Here is a 15,074-nt window from a genome sequence, read left to right as displayed (position 1 = left end):
TTTTTTTTCTTCCTCAAACTTTTAATAGTAATTTTGTTTGACAATTTAGGTTGGTTGACTTTCATGATTTCTGCTCAAACACCGCACTGAGCTGACGCTTTATGGCGATGCTAATGAAGTCCCCTCCTCCGTAGACTTTCATTAGTCAGAGAGTCCGGCTGGGTGATTAAGACCGAGCCGTTCTATTGTTTCCCACAGGCAGTATGATAAAGAGTCGGGGGGGGGGGTTAGTAGATCGGGGGTCAGATAACAGAGCGAGAATCATACAAACGGCTGATATGCAGCCACCTGAAAACTTTATATTATGGGGCAAAAAACTACAACTGGGGTAAAAAAAAAAAAAAAGTGCAGTATTTTTTTAAAGCTTATTATAAATCAGATACTGGGAATAAAAAATATGGGAAGAATTCCTTGTTGGGTTTTGTTTTGGGAAAATTAAATTCAGTTTTGTGATTACGGAGATATCGCTCTTCTCCCCTGATGCCCCTCTCTCCTCCCCCGATGCCCCTCTTTTCTAGGAGGTCAGAATGTTTGCTGGGTATGAGGGGATCGCAGGGTTCTACGGCCCTAAAAGCCCCGATAATGCGTATAGAAACAGCAGGGAACGGCTTTATAAACGGTTTAAACATAAAATAATTGTGCAAAATCATGATTTGAACTGAAATGAGGGAAACTCGTGGCCTTTAAACATATAGATTGCGCACCTCTTGCTGGATATATCCCAGCATGCACCTGTGTCCCCCTCCTCTCTTGATTGTTATAATTGGAGCAGAAAACAGGAAGTAGGAGGAGCCATTAGCGGGTGCCCAGAGTGTCCGAAATGTCACCACACACCTTGTGAACTCTTTGGTTCCGGATAGTTTATGTAACAAATCATTTTAAACGAAGGGACTCGATATTCTCCGCTGATTAAGTTCACGGATTGTTTTAAGCGCCAGAATCCCTTTAAAGGTAAATTAGCCCCAGCGATGATGTTTTTATGTAAACCGTCCAAACCCTGGATACGGTTAACTCTCTTGTCAGTCCTAGAGGTAAGAAAGAAAAAAAAATAAACGAAGGATAAGTTTCCAGCAATTAGAAAACGTTGGTGTATTTTGGGCTTGGGCACCAAAACCTGCCATTAAAATTCATTGACACGAAATATCTCACGATGACAAACTCCTCATCACCATGGAAATGCAAATGTTAAATATATATATATTTTATTTTTTTTATCTTTACTTTTTTTTGTTACTTTAACCGTTTCTCGGGTCTGTGGAAGCAGAATGATTTATTGGGACAGAGCTCTGAAATTCTTGACACCTTGGATATCGGGATTGGTGACGCGGTCCGATTTACCCCATGGACTGCCCTGATTTGAAAGGACCCGTCATAGAGCTTTTGGCATAAATCTAATTTATTAAAAGTTTTTTTGGTTTTGTTAATCGGTGCAGTTGTTTTGGGGATCATGCAGGTCTGTGGGAATGCTATTAATGTCGCTCCCCATCCTAAACCAATAAACCACAATCAGCAACTTGGCCATAGGAGATAACAGGAAGTGTTAATCTTGCGGATCCCGAGAACAGGAAGTTAAGGTGGTTGCTCCCATTGTGTACACATATGAGGGGGGGGGGTGCTGATGTTTAATTTGAATCTAAAAACCCGATTAGATTTTTTTATCAAAATAAAATGGAACATTCTAGAAAAGCGGCGGATCACTGTCACTGGCGAATTGTTAATACTTTAGTTTTTTTTTGTGTTTTTTCATCTTTCGACTCCATACTTAAATATTGACGAGCTTTTTGAAAAATTACTAATTTCCGGCCCTCCTTGTTAATTTTTGATACGCTGTAACAATGTGATACGCTGAAAAGGTTAATTCTCCGGTGAAAGCGCGCTCCGCTTGGCACGAAGGATCCGATCTATAAAACTCTGAGCCCGCGACGCCGTTTGACATGATGTCTGCTCCGTGTAACTTGCACTTTCTCTCCCCATCTGCCGACCGGCGTGAACTTATTTTTTTTTTTGTAACTTTGTGTAAATTTTGAAGAAGAGTTTTGTTTTTTTTTGTTGGACTCCCGATGTCTGCTTCGTGGTGTTTAATGCACGCGACGCTCGCGGTATCCGGAGTAACAGGCGAGGGGGTTTTGCTGAGTTTTTAGGTGGCTGTCCCCTCCGAGGTTTCAGTTCGTTAGAACGTGCGCTTACTCGGTTTCCTCTCTCTGGATTCATTCCTGCTTTCGCACTCCATCTGAAGGTGCCAGAACGTATATTGGCTTCCACCAGAGGACCCGGAGTAAGGAGTCTGATCCAGAAAGGGTTACGTGAACTCCTTAAGGGAACAGCCAGACCGGCTCTGTGGGTCAATCGGTAACTTTTTGTAACGGGCTTAACTGCAGAGGGATACGTGGGGTTAATGGCTGGAAAACCGTCTGCTAGAAGAAGACCGGTACCGATATCGCCTTTAATGCAACGCCTTGTGTGTGACGTTTACGGTTCCTTTAAGACGACGAGAGACCCACATAGCAGGCGAGGGGGGGGGCTGCTTCCGCTACCTAGAACCCAAAGTTTTCAGATAACTGTTACCGGCCCTCGCTTTGGTTTTAACCCCAGAAGGACCAGCTGATACGTTACAATGTTTCATGCAATGAGAACCCCCACGCCCGCATAAACTGGGCTTTTAGTGTGGAATTAGCCTCCGCGTTGTTAGCGTTGATTTGGTGCCGCTAATTCACCTCTTTTCACCATTTTATATATTTTTTCTTTTTTCCTAGATTCCCTCTGTATGCAAAAGGTGGAGAGAAGCTGCAGTTTGACTACGGAGTCTACCTCCTCAACAAAAACATAGCCCAGGTATCCGCCTCTCGCACACAGCGGTTATTTTCCACACCCTGTATATTTGTTTCGTTTTATTTATTGTTTTCATTTTTTTTTTTTTTTTTATTGTTCTGATTTTTTTCCCCCAATTTAGTTTTCAGGTCCAACCCTTTCATGTTCCCACATCTGCTGATTCAAAAGGTATCCCGAGAGGGTAAAAAAGAATCCTACCTGCCTCCAAAGGCTATAAAGTTATTTATTATAACCCAGAATGCCTGTGTTTGCTAGAAAGAAAAACTCCGACCGCTTACACATCTTAACTGCCCCGACTGTTGCAAAGAAAAGCTTTTCCTTTTCTTTGCTGGAATTTCTCTCGAACCTTAGAAGTTTTATGACCCGAAAGCTCCCTGGACAGATCTCTGATTTGTGCCTGCTGATCATATCCCCAATTTGTCCCATTCCTTTAACCCCTTAAACCCACAGGAGTCTTCAGAACCAGATTTTTTTTTGTCATCTTTACCATGTTTGTTAAACTAAGATTCCCCTTTTCCGTATCTGATGAACCCGCACAAATTATACGCTGTTTTATTCAGGAGAAATGGGGACATCTTAAAAATACTTAAAACATAAATAATTCGAGATAAAAGATACAAATGCTATACTAAAATAGAAAAAAAAAGTGCTTAAAATTTCTTCTCCACTGTAGGTGCCGCATCGTCTGATAAGTCTTACCCTACATACATATATATCTGTGTGTGTGTGTGTGTGTGTATATATATATATATATATAATATATACACACATATCTTTAGTTATATACCGTATTTGCTCGATTATAAGACAAGGTTTTTTTCAGAGCAAATGCTCTGAAAAATACCCCTCGTCTTATAATCGAGGTCGTCTTCTAATCAGACCTCAAAAAAATGTCTGCTGGGGCCAGGCTGCTTACCGGGCTTTGGTCGCGAGCAGCGTCTCTGCTACTAGCAGCAGGAGAACAGGAAGCTAGCAGAGTGTCACATAACTCTGCCTCCCCCCCCTCCTTCCTCTGGGGGCGGGGCCAGAGAAGTTGCTGGCACAGCCGGGCCCCTGCAGAAGTCTTCGAGTGGGAGATCTGCAGTTCAGGTAAGGGGGTGGGGGAGGGTTTTTGTGATTAATGTGTGAAGTATGTGTGATAAATGGAATGAATGAGTATTTAAATGTTTGTGAATGAGTGTGTGTGTGTGATAGCATGGATGTGTAAGGGGGGTGGTGGTGGTAGCATGGCATAGGGAGGCTGTACTCACACTCCTATCATCCCCAGGTTCCAGCATGTACTGGCTGCCTTGGCTTGATAGGAGTGTGATTGCTGTTAGCAGTTATATATACACCCCATAAATGCCTTTTAACCCCCTATATGCCACTCTGCCCCATGATATGCCTTTTAACCCCCTATATGCCACTCTGGCATATAGGGGGTGAAAAGGCATATCATGGGGCAGAGTGGCATATAGGAGGGTATAAGATTTCTGGAGGCAGAGTGGCATATAGAGGGTTTAAAGGCATTTCTGGGGGCAGAGTGGCAACCCTGGGGGCAGATGTGCATAACTGGGGGGGCAGGTTGGCAAATAAAAGGAAATAAAAATATATATATTTTTCTCAATCATAGCTTTTATTAAATATGAATAAAATAGTTTACATGAATGAATATTTACTGGTAAAACTTTTTTTCCTATAGGGTCGTCTTATATTCAGGCTTTTTGTTTTTTTCCTAAATTAATAGTTAGATTTTGGGGGGTCGTCTTATAATCAGGGCCGTCTTATAATCGAGCAAATACGGTATATTTATATAATATCCATGCTTTACACGTTACCATATATTAAATTTTTCTTAATACTTTTGGCTTAAGGGATTTGGGGGGTAGTGATTTTTTTTTTTTTTAAAGTAACTTTTTACTTTTGGTGGTAGAGCTAATGGACACTTTTTAAATAAATACTTTTTTTCTCATTTTTGGGGGGGTTTTGTTCCTAGTGCAGTATGGCTCGAGATCCCTTTGGGGACCTCTCCTACATTTTTGATCCAGTGATGTCATGATGAAATCATTGGGCTCCAAATGTGTGTTGTTTTTTTTTTTTTACTTTACACTTTACTCTCGCTGTAAAGGCTTCTGTTCAGGGCTGGTCCTCAACCAAACAGCGCCGGGGTAAGAAGCCTCTCAGTTGCCCCCTCAATACATTAAGGAATAGCCCTCTTGGGTCCTCCTGCCCCTGGGAGAACACTCCTGCTTTTAAGTCGATGTGGATGTGGACGAGCGGGACGTATTGCGGCTTCAACGGACTGAAATACTGCTTTTCTGCGAGGGGGGGGTGTATGTCTCTTCTAAAACAACCTGGCCTCAGAAGTAAATGCAATTCAAACAAAATCAAAACATGATGCGTGAAATAAGATGTTTGGGGGGGGGGGCTCTCCTTAATGCCAAAAATCCTGCTCCTCTTTTTTTTTTTTTTTTTCTCCCCCCCCCCCTTATTGACTTCCATAGCGGCTCTCAATTGTTCGTAACTTATCAAACTCGCGCTATAGACAGAGTTATACCATATAGAGAAGATATGAAGGTTACTGGCAGTGAAATCTCTCCCTTTTTGCCTTATTTTCTGTTATTTTTGTTACTCCTTCCCGTAAGCCGACGTTTGTTTAAATGTCAGCGCTGCTAACGTTCTGGCAGGCGTGCGTTTACTTTGTTCTTCGTTCAGCGCCGAGGGATCGGCGATACGGTTCGCGTATCATTTTTTTTTTCCCCCCTTAATTATTTTTGACTTTGTGGAAAGCCCCCCACCGCGCACGCTTCCTTTATTTCACGGCACGAAAGGATCACGTTCGCTTCTAACCGGGGAGCTAATACGATCGTCTCACCGCGCTCCACCGCTGGCTTCTGCCAAGTCGTGATATAACAAGATTACATTAGGCGTTATAACAAGGGAACGGATAGCGCTCTATTCCGCTCTTTAGCTGACGGTGATTAAAAAAATGGTAGTTTCAGGACAGCAGAAGTTTCTTTCATTTGATAAAGTCCTGAAAACGAATAAAAAGGTAACAATTTCACCAAAGATTCCGTTACAGATTCTAGAATAGACAACTATTTAATATATCCACAAACCATTTGTTGCCTTACGGCTCCCGAAGACGAGACCAACGGCTGAGTCTTTACAGCAGGAGAAACGGGCTGACTGGACGGGGGGCCGAGTGGGGGCCGACGCACCGGCAGCTTCAACCTTGTGCAATTTCTTAGAAATTCCAGAATTAACGTGTATAATAATGCGGAGGTTTTTTTTGGTTTTTTTTTATTTATTTATTTATTTTTAGAAGAAGAACTTGGTCTGCTTCGTGGCTTTAAATAATTAAATTGTTGCGTCTTTAAAATAAAATACTGCTGACCGGTTTAAAAAATGATCTTGCTACTTAAAAGTAAACACGAGAATTTTCAGGTTACAACGAGGCAGGGATTAGTGTTTTTATTGGACGGGCTCTGTTTTGGAACACAATCCGATAATACGCCGGGGTGGAATAATAATAAAATCTGTGAAGGTGGAGTCGGGAGGCTCGGATTGGTTATCCGTTGGAATAGTATCGGAATCCTTACACCTGTAGTGCGCTCGAGCCAAAAGTTCCAGCGTGACCTTCTCGCGACCTCCGCAAGATGCAATAAAATGGAATACTGACCTCCGTTCACCGATATCGCGCATGCGCTGCGGCAACTGGCGGCCCGATATGTTACGATCCAACAATCACTGACAAAAGCGCGTTAGAGTAACAATTACATTAGTTTACGATAGTCTTCATTTTTTTTTTTCTTTAGTAATGTAATCTTTAGTAAAATATCTTACATTAGGTTAATTTTAATGTATTTTGTAAGGTTTTATTATATATATATAAGGAATCCACGCTTTCCACCTCTCCCAAAAGCAAAACGAAACGCCGATCGCATCCGACTCGATATTCATTTTTGGAAAAATTCTAAAATCCCTTTGAGACTTTTCCCGACTTAAATAAAAATAATGTCGTCTTCTGCGTGTAGCTAATAAAGCATTTAATCCAAAATATATGCTTCAAATATTTCATTTCACCGTCCAACGTTTATGCTAAACCACAATAATTTAAATGGAGCCGGCAAATGGCTTCGTTTTTACCGACTTTCCGTAATTTACTCCATTTTTATGCCTTTTAAAGTAAGTTTTTATTTTTTTTTCCCTTTTTTTTGGTCTAATTGATTTTCGTCCTTGCGTTTTTCTATTCGCCTCTGTACTCCCCCCCCCCTTTTTTGTAGAGATAATTTGTTTTGTTTTTAACATTTTTTGACTATTATAGCCACAAACCTGGAATTTACAACTTTATTAACATTTTGATACTAAAGACAAATACAAAGTAAATAACCCCCCCCCCCTTGAGTGGATACCTCCTTTTTTGCCCCGGTTTAGGTTGTAGAGACGAGCGAAGACGTTTCTCCTCTCGCACGCGCTGCGCATGTTCCCAGCCGTCCGGCGTCGCTGTCTCTTGACCCGACGAGTACTTTGAGAGGACGTGAGCTCCGTGAATTCTATAAAGACAGATTAATGTGCTCCCCGTCCCCATGTAATCCATCACTTTTTTATGAGCCTCGAGAATAAAGGTTATTTGTTGTAAAAAGAACATAATAATAAAAAAACCCCGATCTTCCCCAAACATTGGCAGCGCTTCACTGGTCTTCATGTAGACGTCTCGTAAACGCAGTCTGCGAGTGGCTGAAACGAGCGCTAATGCACTCTATAAACTCTCTTCCTTCTATTGTTACCACTTAACTCATCCGTTTGGCCCTTGAAGGATAATCCAATCCGGGCCCACCTCGGCGCGCTAATGGAGCCCGTAGATACTACTCTGTGAAATGCAATCACCCCGGCGAGTGACATCATTCGCCGGTCACGTCCACCAATCCCCACTCGCTTTCCTTTTTTTTTTTATGACAAAAAGAGACATTTTTCCGTGCAAGACTAAAGGCCATAAAAACATCAAGGAATTGTCATTCTGGCCCATTTTACGGTAAAACGCTCCCTCCCTCCCTCCCTCCCGCGTGAACCGCACTTTCTATAAACCCATTCAATTCTCCCCAAAATATATCTAATCGGACGGATCTGTGCCGTTTAGTCTCTCTGCGAAGAGCTTTGCAGATGTTTGCTTGTAGTGGCGGACCTTATGGCGGTCATCGTTTATAGTCTTCGGGCAGTTGGGTGGTCTCAAAGTATCTTGGCTTATTGCCCCCCCCCCCCACCATAGGACGACCCTGATTTCTAGAACTGTCATTTAGAGTCCTGCTTTGACCCGTGAGAGCCTTCTGAATGCAGTCGGCCCCGTCAGAAGCTTGCGTTTGGGTCGTTCCTCCCATTCTTTCCCCATATCTACCATAAAGTCCCGCTATGCGAGAAGGATCGACACCCCCCCCCCCCACCCCCCCGTCCTATCAGATCCTCGTACCAACTCCCCCTCCTCCGTGGTACAGAGATACGGATTAAAATAAGACCGGATGAGGAGGAACCATCCAACCAATTGTAAAATTCTCATTGGAATTGTCTCATAAAATCCATTTGTGATACTTTTTCAAGGCAGATATATTTATTATTATTACTTGTTTTATTATAATTTTATTATTAATAAAATTGATATTATTGTTAATAATAATTTTATTAAAAAATACTATAAATTGTATTATAATTGTATTTTATTATTAATATCATTAGTATTATTATCAGTTTTATTAAGAATAATACAATGTATATTATTGTATTTTATTATTAATAATAACATTATTATTATTATTATTATTGGGACATGGAAGGAACATTCCATTTAGTGGCGTGGAATCCTCCGATGAGAGCTTATGATGATTGCGCATCTCGAATATTTCGGATTCAGTCCAAGTCCGCCGATACTTGTATCTCATGCTCCTTACCCCCGGACAAATAAAATGTCCTCCCCCCGTAAATAACAGCCCCCTTTTGAGGTTTTAGTTAAAAACAAATGAAACGCCTGTCTCGTCGTACGTTTTCTAGTCGGCTCCGAGCCGTTAAACAGCCGCATGCGTTGCGTAATATTTAATTTATTGTTTTTTAATCCTGAATTTTGGCTTCTTGCGGAAAGTTACAGAGTCTTTTAGCGAAGGTTTCCAGCAATGTTCTAGCGACGGATGCGCTGCATGAATGCAAGACGTAGCAACGTTCTAAACGCTGTAAACCGAGCGCCGCGTGCGTCTATCGTGTAACAAAAAATCATTCTTCGCGATATTAGATCACGGCAGACGGACTGAATGTCTTCAAAGATCTTTTTTTTTTTTTTTTTTTTTTTTTTTTTTGGGCGACGGGTAACCAAATTCTGCTGCTACTACGAGTGTTCCAAGCGGCTTATTGTCTGTCACACGTCTACGGAGTATGATGTCATCGCCATTAGACACCGGCTACGGCGGCCCCACGGATTATCGTCCGTCGGTTTAAACGACGAGCGGGATCTCGCTGTCTACCGTCGCGTGATGTCACTTTCAAGTGCCAAAGAAAATATTAGTTTCTGCTCATTTTTCTTGATTTTTTTTTGGGGGGGGGGGGGGTCCTCGCTGTCTCTGAGAACCATTTTTCAGTAAGTGTTCCAGCCAGGATATACGGAATATATCTTTATTTTCTTTATTCGTCCTGTGTCCAGCGTGTAACGATTTATCTTAAAACCAATTCTAGATTATGTCTCCGCAACTAGAATTCCTTGGCCGAGGCTTCGTTACGCGGGGTCAGAGCTGCACTTAATCCCGTCGGCTGCGCCTGGTGAAGGATTTGCGAAGCGAGGTCATTAAGCCGTCTCAATGCATTTCCATTTTATTTTTTTGGGCTCTTTTACATATAATTTAAACAAATTATTTTTTTTTGTAACAGTAGCTGTCTGCCAAACTGAGGGTCAAGTTGTAATGGGGGGGGGCAGGAGAACATGGTTGTCAAATCTTTAATGCCTTCCATGTGTCCTCTATGGCGGAGCCGCGCATGTTCCGTTCTACATTATACAGAATTATGATATTTGACAATTTGTCCGTGTCACGGAAGAATAGTAACAGTCATTATTATGTCGCGGTACTCCTTGACAACACTTTGAGCCCCCCCCCCCCACGCCATAACGGGGGAAAAGTCGCCATCTTGGTTAATGCAAGACGTGTCTTTCAGCAGTTGGTACGCAAACCTTAAAGCTGCTGTTCCACTTAGGGTGCTTCGTAAAATATTCCCAGATAAATGCTGCGCCTGATGTTTTAATTTTCTCGATGTTCCTTCTCGCTTAACTGCATTGAAATGTTTGAGATACTGGAGCTGCTTAGCAATAGAGTCCTGCCATTCTTCCAAAGCTCCTCAATTACGTGACAGCGGTCTGACCTCCTACAGCCGCTCCCCGTCTCTTCTAAAGCATCAGACCTTCGAGCGAACGCCCCGTCTGTGATGTCAAGAAAAGGGCGAGCGGAGCAGAGGGAACAAATTAAGAGGCCCCGCCGGAATGTTTTCAACCAGAAACTACGGAGAAACGGGAGGTTATTTTACAACGGGAATCCGTTACAAACATAGGACGTAATAATTTAATGATTCGGGGGGGGGGGGATTTTCTTTTCACAGATTGCATATTCACGATTCCATAGAACGAATGCGAGGCTGGTTAAATATTTCAGATTTTTTTTATATATATATATAATTTTTGTATTTAACATTTTTTTTACCTTGTTTAAACAATTAAATTTTTACATTTTTTTCATATATTTATATAATTAATTTTTTTAGCGCACACAGAGTTAAATTACAGGGCAAAAGCCTGTAAAACATGCGCTTAATTAAAGTTTCTGGCGTTTGCATTCCGCGGAGTAATCGCAGTTTTACGGCGTGTTTTATATGCTGTTTTTGGAGTTGGTTTGATGCTCGTTCAGAACTTTTAATATTTCTTTCTCTTGTTATTGCATAGCCCTCTTTTATTAACACCTAGTGCATGATTCCTCTATCTGCATTCTTGCTAATAAATGATTCATTCGCACGGACCTTGGAACATTTTTATGATTTCCATATGAGCCCAAATAGCGAGGACCTTCTCCGATTAACACATTGTACCGAGAGGCGCGGATGGCTCCCCTGTTAAAACTTCTGACCCCCTTCGCCATACTAAATCCCAAATTCCGAACCTCGCCGTTCGCCGGTAACCTGGTTGTCAACCTTTGGGTTAATATATCATGTTAATTAATATACATATATTAATATCATTTGAATATACATATATATTATATCATTTGAATATACATATATATATTATATCATGTCAAATAATATACATATATATTATATCATGTTAATTAATATACATATATATTATACATATATATTTTAATATACATATATATTATATCATTTTAATATATATATATATTATATCATGTTAGTTAATATACATATATATTATATCATTTTAATTAATATACATATATATTATTATATCATGTTAATTAATATACATATATATTTATATATTTATATCATTTTAATATACATATATTAAAATATCATGTTAATTAATATACATATATATATATTCAAATATCATGTTAATTAATATACATATATATATATTCAAATATCATGTTAATTAATATACATATATATATATATATTGTTCTTTTTCGCCACTCTCGCAGTTTTTTTTATTGGGGAAAAAATAAAATATACCGGCCTGGTCCTCTATCGTGTACGTACTTTAATAATAATAATCAGCAGGGTTATTTTAGAAAGGGTTTAGGTCGACATAGTTGTGTTATTTTGTACCTGTGTGAAACATGCATCCAAAATCTGTGTCCTGTAAAAGTAGGAATCATACGAGGTAACGGATTCATCTCTCGTCAGAGTGCTTTTGTCATTGATGGATGGAGCGGAAGGTTCGTATCTGCTCCGGAGTTCTATGTTTCTTATATGTTACGAACGCACAATATACATCTATAAATGCAGAATTCTTTAAAAACTAAATGACTTTACGTTTGGGGCGAGTGTTTTAACCTCTTCATGTTGAATATATACAGCGTGATATGCATTCCACACAAACTCGTTAACCAAGTCAGGTAAAATCCACTCTTTTTTTTTTTCTTCTTCCAGTTAAGATATCAACATGCGCTGGGCACGCCGGATTTACGCCAGACTCTCCCAAACCTAAAAACCTTCATGGAGCATGGGCTGATGGTCAGATGGTAAGTTTCCCTTAGTTTGCATAGCTATGGTGGTGTTCGCTTTAGTGAGCAGGTGGTAGAGTGAGTGGAACAGCCTCCCAGCAGAAGTGGTAGAGGGTAATGCAGTGAGGGGATTAAACATGCATGGGATAGGCATACGGCTCCTGAATCTAAGACGAGACCAACGACTGATTAAGGTTTGAGTCTTTACAGCAGGAGAAACGGGGGCCGAATGGGGGCCGATCCGCCAGCAGGTTCTACGGTCTTGTGTGCTTTTTTTTTTTTTTTATTATTTTTATTTATTATTTCGTAGCCCTGTGTGGTTTCTAGCATCAGAACCCTAGAGCGTTGTAACGTTCCACGTGCGGCTATGGGGAGCGTCTTGAGTAAGACCCCCGCTGTACGATTGACCGGCTTTCTATGGGCTTTCTAGAGAGTTTATGACACGAGACGCTGTTTATTTCTCTCCCCGATAAAACGGACCATTTTGATTCTTAACGTTTTTAAATACCGTAATGATACTGAAATTCCTTTAGGGTCCAAATGTCAGCGACGTTCTTACCAAGGCCGCCCTCACCGCAGCTCCGGGCTCTTTGCAGAGCCTTTCGTTTTGAATGTATTGCGTACCTGCCGTGTGCCGTTCGGTTTGTGTGTCCGGGGCTGCCGACGGATAACCCTGCCGCTTCTTCATTTTGTAATTGTTAAGCCTGAACGTGTCAGCTTAAACTTTGCGGTCTAACGAGGCCGTACAGAAGAACATGTCTAGGGGCCGCCTTATGCGTTTTATCAAGTCTGCGTAATCCTATTAATTTATCTGAGCCCTTCCTGATGGATATGGCATGCTTCCACGCCAACGGCGATAACTCGGCCAGCCATTATTTAGTCAACAAAGACACATTGTCGCTTCTGCTATATCCTGTCAGCCGTCTTTTAGCACTTGGTTGCTTGCATTAAAATAATAATAAAGAAAAGGCTACGATGGTGAGAAGTGATTATAATTTTGTGGCATTGACGCGGCGCTGGCTCTCCGCGAAGCTCCAGAAACGTCATATGGCACAGAACCAACTTAAACATATGACCATTTATAGTTCGCACAACAATGATGTCATAGTTTGACAAAAAGGAAGGATGAAATAATAAAAGATTAAAGATCCCCGTGGCCGCTGGGCCGTCTCATGCCATAACAATCCGCTGTGGCCTTTGGACGCTCTCCAGGCAATCAGGATCTCCTGCTTTCGGCCATCTGCTGTCTAATCCGCTGATTTCTCTAGATACCCAATTGAGTTTTATAAATTATAAATCGCTCCGAAGTGTTGGATACGAATCATTAACGCCGTATATACAGCTGACTTCGTTCAATTTATTTTTTTTATTTTCACCCCATTTATCTTTCTTTTTCTGGGAATCGGTTACTTTGTAGTTTCTGTACATCTGCTGGGCCAGCTCAGAGGGGTCTCGACGCGAGACAGTCCGTGAAGCGGTCGCGGCTGTTTGGGAAGTCTATTTTTATTGTAGGTTAAGGAGATTGTTATAGGGCTTTTCCCTTCTTAAAAACTCTTTGCTCTTTTTTTTTGTCAATTTAGTCTTTTAATATAACGTACGGTCGTCGTGACAAATGGACTGATTCATTGTTTGTTTTTCCTTGAAATAACCCACGGTTCTTTATGACTTATTATACCTTGTAAAAGGAAAGTCCATATAATATGTGTATAATATATAATCGTATAATATGTGTATAATATATAACCGTATAATATGTGTATAATATATAACCGTATAATATGTGTATAATATATAACCGTATAATGTGTATAATATATAATCGTATAATATGTGTATAATATATAACCGTATAATATATAATCTTACACATGTATTATACATTATATAATCATATATTATATGTATAATATTATATAATATATGTATTATACTTTCACGTATAATACACCAAAAGCAGGGGTAATTATATTCATAATGAAGTGTATAGTTTTAAGGAATGTAGACATGCATGGGATAGACATACGGCTCCTGAATCTAAGACGAGACCGACGACTGATTAAGGTTTGAGTCTTTACAGCAGACTCAGACTTCACGATGTTCCACAATTGACTTTGTCTTTCTTGTTACTTTCTTACAACAGTGACCGGCATCACATTTCAAGCGCCATCCCGGTTCCAAAGAGACCTCCGAGCGCCACGTTCGAAGGCCAAGACGTCGGCTTCTCCAGCAGGACGCCCACCCCGGACAAGGGTCTCCGCAAGCGAGCGAGCTCGGAAAACGAGAGGCTGCAATACAAAAGCACTCCGCCCGGCTACGTACCGGCAGGGGCCGAACCCGTCGCCATCGTAGTCCCCGTGAAAGAAGTCAGACGACACGCGTCCTCGTCTCTAGACGCCAGCGCGGACGTCTCGAAGGAAAACGACTTCTCCGAGAGCCTTAACTGTGATAGCGCGGCGACAAACGATAGCAACGACCAAAGCCAGGGAGGAAACTCCTCCGACAACTCCTGCTCCGTCAACGGGACTCTGCTTCAGAGCGAGCGAGCGGACTGCGCCAGAGCCGAGGCTCCTCACCACCCCGTACATTCCCCGCAAGCCGGCGATTTACTCTGCGCCGTGGAGCAGGCGGAGGAGATCGTCGGCACCGAAGGCCAGCTGGAGGCCTTCAACAGCATCCCCGTGGACCACGCCGTGGCCGTGGAGTGCGACGACCAAGTTCTGGGCGAGTTTGAGGAGTTCTCACGAAGGATTTACGCACTGAGCGAAAACGTGTCCAGCTTCCGCAGGCCGCGCAAAAGCTCCGACAAATAAACCGAGCTCGGCCGCTCCCGGCCCGCCGAGACCAAGCTCTTTGCACATCATGCGTTATTATTATTATTATTATTATTACAACATTCATTCCGAAAAGACTGAGCGCTTCAAAGGCTGTTCTTCTGGTGGTTGAAAGAATAAAGACCTTTCGATGTGAGGCAGAGAGGGTGCCGTGTAGGTTATGTCTCCGCTGTTTTTTCTGTTCAAAACGCTGCGCATGCGTAACTAACGGTAATCACAGCTG

At 41.6% G+C, this 15,074-nt stretch overlaps 1 protein-coding gene across 1 annotated transcript in view; it reads left to right on the top strand.

The window, feature by feature from the left end:
• The window catches only part of LOC149279848 (UV radiation resistance-associated gene protein-like), a 41,708-nt gene extending 26,878 nt beyond the window's left edge, over window positions 1–14,830 (top strand). Inside the window, exons 13-15 of the mRNA XM_089500840.1 lie at window positions 2,754–2,832; window positions 11,947–12,038; window positions 14,161–14,830. Of these exons, the coding sequence (XP_089356966.1) occupies window positions 2,754–2,832; window positions 11,947–12,038; window positions 14,161–14,830 (841 nt within the window). The remainder of the gene's footprint in view (window positions 1–2,753; window positions 2,833–11,946; window positions 12,039–14,160) is intronic.
• The last annotated feature ends 244 nt before the right edge of the window (window positions 14,831–15,074 follow it).

Source organism: Sceloporus occidentalis, unplaced genomic scaffold (genome assembly GCF_023333645.1).
Source record: "Sceloporus occidentalis isolate IW3139 unplaced genomic scaffold, rSceOcc1.0.p SCAF_160, whole genome shotgun sequence".
Taxonomy (NCBI): Eukaryota; Metazoa; Chordata; class Lepidosauria; order Squamata; family Phrynosomatidae; genus Sceloporus; species Sceloporus occidentalis.
Note: the sequence above shows the minus strand (reverse complement) of the source record. Positions and strands in the feature narration are given on the sequence as shown.